Here is a 14,706-nt window from a genome sequence, read left to right as displayed (position 1 = left end):
AATTCTTATTTTAAGAAAACTCAGAAAATTAAACAAAATAAGGTAGCCATAAATTGCACTGAAAAACTAGCATTTGATCTCTTCTACATTCTCCATAAAATACAGTTGAGAAAGGGAACAAAAACATAGGAAATCTGCACTGTCTATTTCACAATTGCACAACAAAAATTAAGGTCACCACTCCTCTAGTCAGACAAACTGGAACGCCCTGATATAATCTCAAAAGTAATAGTAAGCGGCTGGTATAATTAACCACAGTGTTCATGTATGCTGTTTCTGACCCATGCCAACCTGGCATTCTTAATACATAACAACCAATGTTATCACTTTACATCTGACTTACAGTATGAATGTCAGATATTTACATATTACTTTTCTTACCTATGAGACCCTTTTCTGTGCTTGAAGTGACAGCTTTGCAAGAGGGGTCAATGTTTGGTTTAGAATTTGAAACATTCTCACTGCGCCCAGGTGTTTCAGCTGTAGCCTCAGGCAATCCTACTCGGTTTACGGTTCCACAGTCTCTTTCAAACTTGTCCAAGTGGGAATATGTTGAAGGCATCCAGCTTTCCCTGGAATGAACACATTCAATGCTGTCTTTAGACTGAATCGGACTAGGGCTTTTAGTCAGGTCTCCAGAGTATAAGTGACAGCCTGTGGTCCAAGATTCTGTCAGTTCAATTTCTGCAACTGGTCCATCTAAAGTATGAGTATATTTAGAAGCATTTAGTAGGTCCCAGTTTTTCTGAGTTTGAATTGTCTGGATGTTGTCATGGGAGTTGCTGGAGCATGAAGTCCAGCTTCCACGGCCACTGTCCGCTGCATCAATTGAGATGTGATCATAGTGTTCGCGGGCCAACTCTTCATTACTTGAAGATGTGACTGCTGTTTCCATAACCAGGCACCCTCGCTTTTCAGTACTTAAAATTACAGAAGAACTGAAGGGGAAAACAAATGTGTCACTATTATGGTTGACCAATTTTTAGCCTTGTTGGTGATTAACCATTTATGGATAAAACCCAGATTCCCCAATTGTTTTGTAGAATTGGGGAACTTTCAAAAGTAATAATTTTCACCTCATTGAAACAATGAGGGAAGGGATAGACAAGAGGGAAAAGTGGTGAGATGGAACTCTGATGTCAATGAAATGCCTTAAAATAAACATTTATTCCTGATCCCTGTGAAAAAAACTGGATTTTAAAATTCATCTTTAATTTACTTCATTAAGGTTACTTAAACTGAATAACAGATTACTAATAGTGGATATATTGCATTTGGCAATGGACATTGTACAGATGTCACAGAATGAAGTTAGTTCATTTTGCGTCTAACTTTGTTCAGAAAGAGGATCAACCAAAGCCATTAGTTTGCTCTCAGTTACCCATTCTTAACCTAATCACCAAGTTTCTCTCTCACCATTGACTAATAATATGACTAAAAATAATTATCATAAAATATGGGGCATATGATTAATTTGAAATCCATTTTAAATACTGTACAGAAGAGCGAGTTACACAAAGTTGCAAAATGATATCAACGTGTTTTATGTAATGTTGTGAAGAACGGTGATGAAATTATCACAATTCTGTCCTCAATTATCCCATGTACAGTAGATCTCAAATGTGATGGTGGTCATGCTACGCAATTATGACTAGTGTGAGTTTCAAAATAAACTTACAAATTTAACAATGAATATCTATGACATAACATTCAGATATTTTACTTAAATGTATTTATAAACAAGTAAATCATGTTAGTAATTAGACCATGAGACTACTCATCGTACCTTTGATAAATGAGAATAAACACATTATAACAAATGCAAAAAAGACAAATAAACTAAACTAAATACCACTGCTTATGTTACCTTCGATGAATATAGTCTATAGTGTACAAAATAACATTTCAAAGTTGTTTTCTGTCTATCTAAGGTGCTTTCTTTTCTTTTTGTTATGGAGGACTGGAGAGTGATAACAAGTTGACATCAAGTGATCCAAAACAAATTACCAAAAGAATGGTAGACTGGTGACTCAGTTGACAGAATAGTTTACAAATAAATAATTTCTAGCTACTCTTTTGATGCAGTCCCGCAGAGGAAAAGTCACACCAAATGCAAATAAGTCTCATAGACCAATATGAATTATCTACTAATAAATAATTCAAATTAAAAGTTCTGACGAAATCTAACATTCAAGAATGAGACAGCTGTCATTTGATTGAGGTTGAGAGTCACTACCTGTGATCCTCCATCAATTTCAGAAATTTCAAAAATGACATTTTTTTTGTTTATCTTACCATTGCCTTAAGACCTACAATGAAAGGAAATCTTTTAAAAAATGTCTTATTTTGTCTAAATGCTGAGAAGAAATTCATACTAATAAATTCATCTCATTCATTTACTTTTCAGACCAATCACTGAAGCCCTCATTTTTTTGTGTGCCCCAAAAAAAGTTGACTTATCTCATTCTTGATTATGTGCAAAAGTAATGTTCTAGAGTCAGTGGGATAGAGAATGTCAAAAAATCAAACTGAGTTGTGCTACATAAATAAAAGCCTCTTACTGATCTTACCTTGCATTGGGTTGTGTAGATTTGTTAGCCTGTTGTACGTTTCTCCCTCCAGCTGGTTCTGCTGCATCTGGGACACTGATTGACTGCGACAAACATCTCTCATCCTGCATAGCAATGCACATGGAATCAACAGAGCAATTGCTGACAATGCTGGAACGTGATGAGATCTCACTGTGACTTGAGTCGGAGAAATTGTCAATTCTTGTGATTGGAGCCAGGACTAAAATTAAACATAAAATATAAGAATAAAATCATCCATTTGCTTTCAAGATGCATGTTTGATACTACAATTATCTTTTTTGTAGAGTATGGGGAAGTACTGGAGTAACCATCAGATTAATAAGATTGGACAGGTTAAGGTTTGTGCACTTACAGTTAAAAACAATCAAATTGCTCTGGTCACTTACAATAACTCATCAATTATTAAGAGATGGATTGTCTCTGCTACTGATAGGAGTTTTCTAAACAAGACTGAAAACAGTGGATAGGAACTGGGATACGTTTCATTTAGGAAACCTGGAATTCCATATTCCCAGTTTACCATGGAGTGTTTGCACTGAAGGACACTTCTTCCCCGTTTTGACAGGATGCCAATAAGATGTCTTATTGGCAAAGCTAGCTTCCATTTGGGAGGTGGAGGCTAGTGGAGGATGTTATAAAGAAAAGGGCCAAGTATAAAATGAGCCCTCTCATATCCCTTTTGCCAATCAACTGTCCACCTCTTGACTCTATCCCTCCCCCTCCTGTCTTCTCCTATCATTTCTGATCTCCCCCTCCCCCTCTCAAATCTCTTACTAGCTGTTCTTTCAGTTAGTCCTGACGAAAGGTCTCGGCCTGAAACGTCGACTGTACTTCTTCCTAGAGATGCTGCCTGGCCTGCTGCGTTCCACCAGCAACCTTTATGTGTGTTGTATAAAATGAGCCTATTGTTAGTGAGAACTTGGGGGAAAGAGTAGGTGCCTAAAGGTAAGGAAGCAGCTAACATGGAAAGCTGGTGTACCCCCCCCCCAACACACACACACAACCAGCTCTGTGCAAAGTACCACTAATACATCTAATCCTACTTTTATCTCCACCAAGAACACTTCTTGTATGTGTTTTCTCTTTTTATTGCCACATAGATAATTTTCATTCAAAGTTGTTCTCATCCACTTTGAACGAGACTTGGAATATCAAGCTAGTCAGACTTAATACGCAAGAAAATTCACAATACTTCCTAGGACTGAATTACTCCGTACCCCCGTCTTGCCTCCATTAAACTAAAAAGTAGATGGTATTAGGTCATACTTCAGATTTTAGAAATTGCTGCAGTTTACCTGACCTTAATCCACCTTTTCTTGTCTTATCTATAATTGTAACCACAATTTCACAATCTTTGAAAAAAAGTAGTGTTTAAAGCAATTTCAAACACAACTTGAATTATTACAAACTGGCATTCACAACAGTTCATGGGGGATATTAGAGGAAGGTTTTTTACTCAGAAAGTGGTTGGTGCATGGAATGCACTGCCTGAGTCAGTGGTGGAGGCAGATACACTAGTGAAATTTAAGAGACTACTAGACCGGTATATGGAGGAATTTAAGGTGGCTTATATGGGAGGCAGGGTTTGAGGGTCGGCACAACATTGTGGGCCGAAGAGCCTGTACTGTGCTGTACTATTCTATGTTAAGGTAATGACAGAAGGTGCAGGAAAACATTATAGTAAGTCTGCAGATCTACCTGATACAGGCTTAGTATTTTGCAATGATCCATAATATACGTTATTGTTTTTTCAATTTTCAGAATGTGGATGTTTCTCGCAAAACTAACTTTTACTGCTCACCTTAGTTTTGAAAGTGTAATGAAAAATATTGATCAGTAGAAAGATTGCAGATGTTCATAAGTAAAGCTACTCATTTTTCAGGAAGTTTTACATAATTGACAGCATCTTACACAAAAAAAAAATTTCAACTGGAGTAATACACATAAACTCAGCAGATCAGGCAGCATACATGGAAATGAATAAACAGCCAAAGCTTTGGGCTGAGATCCTTCATCAGGTGTCCTTTCAGGAATTGACGTGTAGGCTCAAATATACAGTTGACATCTCAGTCTAAAATGTCAACTATTTATTCATTTCCATAGATGCCATCTGGCCTGCTGAATTCCTCCAGCACTTTGTGTGTGTCACTCTGGATTTCCAGCATCTGCAGAATCTCTTGTGTTTATGATTAACTAGAATAACTTTACTTCCATTTGAGTGTGTTCAATCATTTGGTTTATGTCTATAAGCACTATTGCCAAAATGTGGGGAAAAACTTATGTGCTGATGTAGGAATTAAATCTTATAAACCACTTAAAAGGATTCTACACAAACCAAAAAGCACAGGAATAATACACTGTATATGATACATGTTGTGGAGCCCAATAAAGAACAGTGTTGTAGTAAAGGTAAAGAGGCGGCCAGGAAAGCTAATCTTATTTTTAATACACAGCCACAAGAAGTGAAATTGCCATATTCAGACAAAAAACTTGCAGTTATTGTAATGTTCATAATAAAGTTAATAAGCTCTTTCCACTTTACATTCCTACTCTGGAATATTCTATACATATTATCACCAAAGCCTACATATTGACTTTAATTGTTTTCCACTAGAATCCAGTACAGGCTGTTGGCATTTAGATTTTGCAGCATCTAACTTCAGTTTAATGTCCTTCTTCAGGGATGTAAAAATCTATAAGGATGGGGCCAAAGTACTAGAGCTAGCAAAATCTGCCAACTCATGCACTTCTAAGAAATGTTTTTTTCCTAAATTCATTTATTCAAATTGCTGACAAATCCTCTTGGCCAGTCCCAGATGGATGTAATGAAAGTATGTTGCTAGGCTATTTCAAAAGGTAACTACATTGGATCTGGAATCACATACTGAACAACAGGATAAGGATTTCATATTTCTCTCCTTCAAGTTGTTTAATGAACTGATAGGTCATACGATGATCAAACTGCTTCATGTTCATCATTTAATTAATTTTAATTTAATTTATTCCAGCTACTACATTGGAGTTTGAATTGTGGTCTCTGTAATCCCTCAGTTAAGGAAATCGAACAAGATGTTCAGATTATAACTGCCATTAAGATCATTCCAGAATAAAGCTATCTCTACCTTATTTCAACAGTGTTCCTCAAATCGAAATTCACATTTGTGTTCCCAAAATAATCTTTAACTGAAAGTTTTTATGAACCAACAGTTGACATAAACTCATGTAACTTCTTGACCATGTGCAAAAACTCATTTGCAACTAATATGTGGAGTAGTTAGGGAAATTCTTACATTCAACACTTGCTTCAACTATGTACATAAATTCCAAAATAACTAACCAGTGTGAAAAAAGACAGTTTTCCATATTATCAACCCCATTAGACTTGCTTCTTGAAGTGAAAAGGGATCCTAAGTTAAAGACTCCAGCAAGCAGGCATCATACCACTATAATATTTAGCATTTAAAATTTACACAGAAAAATTTTAGTAGGTGACATAATAGTCTAAAAGCAGAGTGTACAAAAATAATTTAGTACCCCAAGGCTACAATAGACAAGATTAAAATTACACTCTGGACTTTGGTACAACAGGACAACAGTGATTATACTAGGTATACTATAATTGAGTGAGTCCTGCACATGGTCAATCCATTGTTGACAGTACAATATTCTTTTCTTTGAGATATTTCTATTATAATATAGGATGGATGTATTGAGTGAATACTACTTGTTAATGAAATAGTTCAAAAATAAAACTGACTGTCAAGAAGCACAAAAATTGGAGAAATAACTTCAACAAATTAAGCTCTGTCACAGATGTAAAATCTTAATGGGTGTAAATGATGGAAGAGTCTATTTGTATGATGCATCATGCCTAATTTTGAATTATAATTAGGTTTGGGGCAGGTGATTGAGCAGCACTATCAGAATTGCCAGCCAGTCCAGCGAAACTTTTTCTCATCTGAAAAGAACTATGCAGAAATTTATTGTGCGTGGCTTCCAAAAAAATCAAATCAAATTCATATTCACCCTTCTTTTAGGGAAAAAAAATGTTACCATTAGACATGGCATTATACTTGATTGGAAAGCTCCAGTGCTTCCGTGGTGTCTCAGTGAATAAAGACAACAATTCAGCTTGGGAGGAAGCAGGCTGCTAAATGGCCTTTTTACCCAAGTCAGGAAGTAGTGGAAGCAAGGTTGCTGTGAAGGGGAAAATGGATTAAAAAAAAATTCTCTCTGGTTATTATAGTCATACTTGGTTAGATAGTACATAATCAGATAGCATACTATGCTATGTTGAACCTTGGAGTCAAATATTCTTTTAGCACTTGCTCTTTATATTCAAACAATATACTAACATATTGAAGAGCAAATGCCAGTTTAACCCAATTGTTTTTAGAAAACTGAGAGGCAGTTTCATCCTCAATATATCACACATCCCCATAAAATGACAATGCTTAAGTTTTAGCAGCTTCTAAACGATTGACTGTTTTCATTGAAACAGTACTATTTCATGCACAAGTGCCATTTCATCCAGGTAGACAGAAGAAACATAGCTACAATATGTAAACTCTAGGCTATTTAGAGAAACCCCCCCCTTACACAAAGTTTCCATTAGAATTAGCTTACAAGTGAAAAAATGCTCCACTTTTGGTGCCAGTCTCAAGAAAGGCACTTCCATCTACTATTACAAAAGGAACATTTTACAGGAGCTGTTCCTTCTTTTCCCTTTTATTCAGACAAGCCACTATACATAGGAGATAGAGAAACATTCATATAGTTTTCCTTCTCTTACTCCTCATCATCTTAGGGTACAGCCATTTAAAAGTTCGACTGCTGGAGTTGTTGCTGGAGCTGCCTTGATTTGTCCCTACAGTTGGTGCAGAACTTTTATCTGAAACACCTGTTACATGTCCTGCAGTTCCTTCTGCTTCCTTTTTGTCTGATGAAACCTGTCTATCTCTGGAAGAGCTTCTTTCTCGGAATCTCCTGAAGGGCGACCTTATTCTCTTTCTACTCTTTGATTCATGTTCTTTTTCGCTTCTAGCATTCATGACCTCGCTCATGCCTGTAATCTGCTGAATTTTCTTTTGCAAGTAGACACCACCTATGCCATAGGTATGTGCCACAGTGCTCTTCTGCCTGACCTCACTAGCAAGAGAAGAGGAGCAAGTAGATACTTTTGGTGGACTTGAATATTGTGACCACAATGGAATACAACCTAGTAGAAAAAGGGATGAAAGATGTTAAAAAAAATCTTTATTCAACAACATAAATACCTAAACTTCTGAGGCCATTTTTCTTTTTTGTGGCACAAGCTGTCATAATACCAGGTTGCCTCAGTCAAATGTTTTTGTCTAGTATATATAACAATTAAACAGAATGAAAACATAATAATGTTTTTTGAGTATCTTTTGCCACCTATTATGAATCATACAGCTGAAACCTACATTTTATGAACACCTAAAAGAGAATACAGATTATGTAATTCAAATTCTAATGAAAAGGTCATCATTTTCTGCACCACTGAAATGTTGTCTTTTCGTTTTCTGAACATGATGCTGGGATAAGTCTACACAATTATAAATCATAATTTGATACTTAGGGCATGCAATCATTACTGAAAATGAATTTTGACATCAACTTCTAATTGGCTGTTTGAGTTAGCAGCTTTATCACAGAAGTTCTCAAGAAGTTTCAAACTTCCTATAAGAATATCTGATAGTAACCCCACGTAATAATTTGTCCTTCGAACTCAGAAATACTAGGATAAAATTGCAAGGTCTCACCATCTGTGTAGATTGAAACTTAAAGTTACATACCCCTTGGCTGTCATGCCTTCCCTAATCTGAATAAATCTGCTGAGTGATATAGTGATAAACAGGCTGATAAACAGACTTCTATGGTCGAAGCCATGCAAATTTTTTTCTCATTATTTACACAGAAAGAAAACAGAATACCATTCTTTATACCTTAGATTCTTGCCAAATAAATGCCAGGAAATTAAAATATCTTAATGGTCACCTGAAACACTATTTTGTTTTGCCAACAACTCTGCATAAATAAAGCTAAACCTTTATCATGATTAATAGCGTAATTAATAGCAGTTTAGTATACAAAAGTTCATAAATTAAAAGTGAATCTGTCTAAAACAAAAATTAGCTAAACTAACCCTCATAGTTTTTCTTTAAATTTAGACTGTTTACTGCATTTTAATGAGGTAAACCTTAATGGAAAAGGTAATACATTATCTACACATGGTTAAGTATGGAAATTGGTGTGCATTGAAAATCAACAGATTTTGTTCTATCATTAAACCAACCTCAAGCTTAAGATGGTGCTACAGAAGACGTGCAAAGGCTTACTGGTGGTTCGAAAGCAAAAGAATTCGATTAAAAACATTATTAATAAAACTTCTTTTGAAATAAATTGTGGTAAACTATCACGTCAAACAATGAAGAGGTAAGTGAGGGCAAAGCAAACTTGAGAGATGGGCCCTGCTGGTGCGCTGCAAAATCGATGCACTTAGGGTTGGAGCAGACTGGTTGGAGTGGACAATTTGGAGGGGAGAAGACAGAACAGAGAGTTCTGATGCCCACCCAACTAACTTGGGTGCACAGGTGGATCGCTCTAAGTGCCAAGCCAATTTGGAGAGATCGAGAACGGCTTCTTTGGCAGTGAAGTCCAGGTCCAAAACGAATTGCCAGGCGGTGTGTTCCAGGCCCAGAGTGATTCCCCACTGTGAGGCCCAAGTCCTAATGCCAGGTACAATATGAAGTTTGGATAATCTCAGTGCTGGCCCAGATAGACTGGAAAGACAGAATGTCAAGAGTTGGGCAAGGTTGGATCGTTTTGGACGCTGAACTGATTTGGAGAGGTTGAGAATGACTTCCCCGGCAGCAAAATCTAGACCCGGAATGATTTAGCGTGGTGGGACCCAGGTTTTAGTATGTGGATCAGATAATTTAAATGCTGGCCCAGATAGTCTGTTGGCTCCTCTCTCCGTGACACCAAGGCTGTGTGACTGTCCCTGGCTGCTGTACTTCATGTCTGCGACCTTTGTGCGATTTCCCCCATTAATATGATGAACTGGCTTTGGGCTTGCTCCAGGGATTTGGATCTAAGGACTTAATTTGGTTCTGTATGCTGCTGTCATTGTTTGTTTCTATTGTTTGTATGATTGGTTTGTTTTTTTCCCCCTCTTCCTTGGTGGGCACGTGGGGGTGGGAGGGGGGGTTGGCCTTTTTAAAAAACTGAGATTTTTCAGGTTCTTTGCTTTGTGACTGCCTGTAAGCAAACAGATCTCAAGGATGTATAATTTATACATTATTTGATAATAAATGTACTTTGAATGTCTTGAATCTTTGAACTTGCTTTGCACAATAGGCACTTTGACATTATTTTCCACTTAATTTTAGATGGATATTTTGCATTGACCTACCAATCAACATGAAGTCTGACAACAAACAGTTCAAGTCTTTTCAATTGTTAATTCAACATAGCTACAGAAATTAAAGTTAAACATGGTCATTTCTTATCATCCCATCCTGTATCTTGTATTGATTTGACTCTAATTTTGATTCCAATGTACGCTTTCTGTTGTCTCCATGTTTATTAATTGTTAAGGCTCTCTAGATAAGACCACTGCTCAATGAGATTCCGGATGCTCTACTTCAGCATGCACTGAAGAGTACAGAAACAATTCTGACAGGATGCACAGTGAGATACCTTACTGCAGCAAGATATGGGACAAAATATTTGTTAATTAATAGCTGAAAACAACTAATTAGTACCAGCAAATGTTAAAACAGAATGAAGCTTCACAATAGCACATCTCAAACCTCTCTTCAGAGTTTCACCATAAATTTAACATCTTTATGAGAAATAATCTGTTCTGGATCAAATGGCTAAAAACAAAAAAAAACTAAAGTTGATATCCGATCAATGGCTCTGTGGCTTTCATTAATTGATCTAAATGTACAGTGAAGTTCAATATTCCAGAATTCTGCTGTTGCTGAACACGCCTTTTTTCTGGTTTATTGAATGTTATTCCTATTAATACTCCAAAGCACTATTAATTTGCTTTTTTGTAAGTCCTTATTCATCATAAATATCATAACATTGTGGCGACCCACTTTCTGGCACACACGAACCGGCTCACAACAGCGCGCGCAGGCAGAGGGCCAGCCCAAAAAGGCGCCAGGCCATCTTCACCAGCAGGGGGAAAATCCCGCGCACAGAAAGGGTCTGGGAATATGCATTCCCCACAGCAATCCCACCCAGGGAGGGTGGGAACGGGAAGGCTTTAAAGCCGGCCGCGAAGTTTGAATAAATCTCTTTCATCGCAACTCTAACTCACCGACTCTGTGTGGTTATTCTAGCGCTGTGTGTAGCACACCGCTACAATTGGTGACCCCGACGGCCCAAATGATATTTGGACCAGAGATGACCGACGCTGCATCTGTTCACGCAGTTTCGTTAAAACTGCCAAGCTTCTGGACGCTGCGACCTCAATTATGGTTCGAACAAGCAGAAGCACAATTCCACATTCGGCAGATAACCTCGGAGTCCACTCGCTACTACTACGTGCTGAGCTCACTCGACCAGGAGACTGCTGCACAAGTTGAGGAGTTTATACAGTTGCCCCCGGAGGACGGCAAATACACAGCATTCAAAGCCCTGCTCATAAGGACTTTCGGACTCTCACGGCGCAAACGAGCACGCCGCTTAATGCACCTGGATGGTTTGGGAGACAGGCCGCCGTCAGCATTAATGAACGAGATGCTGGCCCTGGCTGAAGGACACAAACCCTGCCTCATGTTTGAGTAGGCGTTCCTAGAGCAACTGCCCGAGGACATATGCCTGCTGCTGTCCGACGCAGATTTCAGCAACCCCCGAGAGGTGGCGGCCCGAGCAGATGTGCAGTGGAATGCCAGGAAAGAGAGAGGGGCATCCGTCGCACAGATCACCAAGCCGCGTGCCCAACAGCAGACCAGACCAGGCCTGGCAGCAGAGCCTACAAAACCTGGCGACGGGAGTGAGGAGCCCAACGAACAATGGTGTTTCTACCACCAGCGGTGGGGCACAGAGGCCTGCCGCTGCAGACCACCCTGCAAATTCCCGGGAAACGCCAGGGCCAGCCGCCGCTGATGGCTACGGTGGCTGGCCATCAGGACAGCCTCCTGTACGTCTGGGACAAGCAGTCGGGACGCCGCTTTTTGGTCGACACCGGAGCGGAGATCAGCGTCTTACCTCCAACGAGTTACGACACCCGCAACAGAGAACCGGGACCCACCCTGAGGGCCGCTAATGGCAGCACAATATGAACCTACGGCACCCGCACGGTGCGGCTACAGTTCAGCTCCAGCCTGTTCACGTGGGACTTCACACTGGCCGCCGTGGCCCAACCACTGCTGGGGCCAGATTTTCTACGAGCCCACAGCCTGCTGGTCGACCTGCAAGGAAAGCGATTAGTCCACGCCAAGACTTTTCAAACGTTCTCCCGGGGTGAAGCACAGTTGCCAGCCCCACACCTGGACTCTATCACGCTGTCCGACAATGAATCCATCAGTATTGACACCGCAGTTCACGGCAACCATGCCCAGACACGGAGTACAGCACCACATCCCGACCCAGGGACCACCCCTCCACGCCCGTACTCGAAGGCTTCCCCCGGACAAGCTCCAACTGGCGAAAGAGGAGTTCAAGAAGATGGAGGAATTAGGGATCATACGACGGTCCGACAGCCCATGGGCCTCCCCCCTTCACATGGTGCCCAAGGCAACGGGGGGCTGGAGACCATGCGGTGACTACCGCAGACTGAACGAGGCTACAACGCCAGACCGCTACCCTGTGCCGCACATTCAAGACTTCACAGCAAACCTACACGGCGCAAGGATCTTTTCCAAGGTAGATCTCGCCCGGGGATACCATCAAATCCCTGTACATCCGGACGACATCCCCAAAACAGCACTTATCACCCCGTTCGGACTTTTCGAATTCCTCCGAATGCCGTTTGGTCTGAAGAATGCCGCACAGACTTTCCAGCGGCTAATGGACGTGGTGGGACGCGACCTGGACTTTGCATTCATCTATTTGGACGATATCCTCATAGCCAGCAGTAGTCGGCAGGAGCATCTGTCCCACCTCCGCCAGCTCTACACCCGCCTGAGTGAATTCGGCCTTACAATCAATCCAGCCAAATGCCAGTTCGGACTCCACACCATCAGGATTACTAAAGACAGGGCAACCCTGCTGCCCGCCAAGGTAAACGCGGTCCGCCACTTCCCCCGACCCAACACAATCAAAGGCTTGCAGGAATTCGTGGGTATGGTGAATTTTTACCACCGTTTCCTCCCCTCAGCAGCCCGAACCATGCGCCCCCTGTTCACCCTGATGTCGGGTAAGGGCAAGGACATTACCTGGGACAAAGAGGCCGCAACTGCTTTCGTTAAAACCAAAGAAGCCTTAGCAAACGCCGCGATGCTAGTGCACCCCAGAACGGACGTTCCTACTGCCCTCACGGTGGACGTATCCAACACAGTGGTCGGTGGAGTGCTGGAACAACTCATCGAGGGTCGCTGGCAACCCCTGGCGTTCTTCAGCAAACACCTACGACCACCCGAACTCAAATACAGTGCTTTTGACCGGGAGCTATTGGCACTATACCTGGCAATCTGGCATTTCAGGTACTTCTTAGAAGGTAGGCCCTTCACCGCGTTCACAGACCACAAACCGCTTACCTTTGCGTTCACTAAGGTGTCCGACCCCTGGTCGTCCCGCCAGCAGCGACATCTGTCCTACATCTCCGAGTACACGACGAACATCCGGCATCTCTCTGGAAAGAACAACGTCGTGGCGGACGCACTATCCAGACCTACCATACAGGCCCTGCCCCAGGGGGTGGACTATGCAGCGCTGGCAGAGGCACAGCAGGCAGACACTGAGATCCCCAGTTACAGGACTGCAGTCTCCGGTTTACAGCTTCAGGACCTCCCCGTAGGCCCAGGTGAGAGGACCCTACTATGTGACGTAGCTACCGGCCAACCCTGCCCCGTCGTCCCAGCAGCCTGGCGCCGGCGGGTTTTCGAGTCCATTCACAACTTAGCGCACCCCTCCATCAGGACAACCGTCCAGCTGGTCGCCAACAGGTTTGTGTGGCATGGACTTCGTAAGCAGGTCAGTGAATGGGCCAAAACGTGCATGCAGTGCCAAACGGCCAAGGTGCAGCGGCACACCAAGGCTCCGCCGCAGCGGTTCGAACCCACCCGCCGGAGGTTCGACCACATCCATGTGGATATCGTGGGGCCCCTGCCAGTGTCGCGAGGAGCACGGTACCTCCTAACGATGATAGACCGCTTCACCAGATGGCCAGAGGCAGTCCCGCTCACCGACACCACCTCCGAATCCTGTGCCAGAGCACTGATCGCAACCTAGGTAGCACGCTTTGGGGTACCAGCCCACATTACCTCCGACAGGGGCGCCCAGTTCACCTCCAGCCTGTGGTCGGCTATGGCCAGCCTTTTAGGAACACAGCTACACCACACAACTGCCTACCACCCACAGTCGAACGGACTAGTGGAGCACTTCCACCGTCACCTGAAATCGGCTCTCATGGCCCGCCTGGAGGGGCCTGACTGGGTGGACGAACTTCCCTGGGTCCTGCTCGGAATCCACACGGCGCCCAAGGAGGATCTACACACCTCGTCGGCCGAGTTGGTGTATGGCGCGCCCCTGGTCGTCCTAGGAGAGTTCATACCAGCCCCAAGGGGGCAAGAGGAAGAACCCACAGCAGTCCTGGACAGACTACGGGAGAGGCTCGGTAACCTGGCCCCCATAGCCACTTCACAGCACGGACAGAGCCCGACCTGCGTACCCAAAGACCTGCAGAACTGTAAGTTTCTTTTTGTACGACGGGGCGGACACCGGGAACCGCTACAGCGGCCCTACGAGGGACTGTTTAAGGTGATCAGGAACAACGGGTCCACGTTCGTGCTGGACATTGGGGGGAGAGAGGAGGTATTCACGGTGGACCGACTCAAACCGGCCCATGTGGACTTGGCAGAACCGGTCCAGGCTCAGGCACCGTGGCGCAGGGGCAGACCTCCCAAACAGAGGC

At 42.4% G+C, this 14,706-nt stretch overlaps 1 protein-coding gene across 9 annotated transcripts in view; it reads right to left on the bottom strand.

Annotated features, from left to right (window-relative positions):
• Window positions 1-14,706, bottom strand: part of LOC134349238 (rap guanine nucleotide exchange factor 6-like) — a 406,825-nt gene that overhangs the window by 13,032 nt on the left and 379,087 nt on the right. For 8 of the 9 annotated variants that reach the window (XM_063053253.1, XM_063053254.1, XM_063053255.1 and 5 more), the window contains 2 exons: window positions 2,571-2,790; window positions 382-938 (listed from right to left, as the gene is read on the bottom strand). In XM_063053253.1, the coding sequence (XP_062909323.1) occupies window positions 382-938; window positions 2,571-2,790 (777 nt within the window). The remainder of the gene's footprint in view (window positions 1-381; window positions 939-2,570; window positions 2,791-14,706) is intronic. The other variant, XM_063053257.1, reaches the window with a different exon arrangement.

This window comes from Mobula hypostoma, chromosome 7 (assembly GCF_963921235.1).
Source record: "Mobula hypostoma chromosome 7, sMobHyp1.1, whole genome shotgun sequence".
Lineage (NCBI taxonomy): Eukaryota > Metazoa > Chordata > Chondrichthyes > Myliobatiformes > Myliobatidae > Mobula > Mobula hypostoma.
The sequence above is the reverse complement of the archived record's forward strand: the minus strand, read 5'-3'. Positions and strand labels throughout refer to the sequence as shown.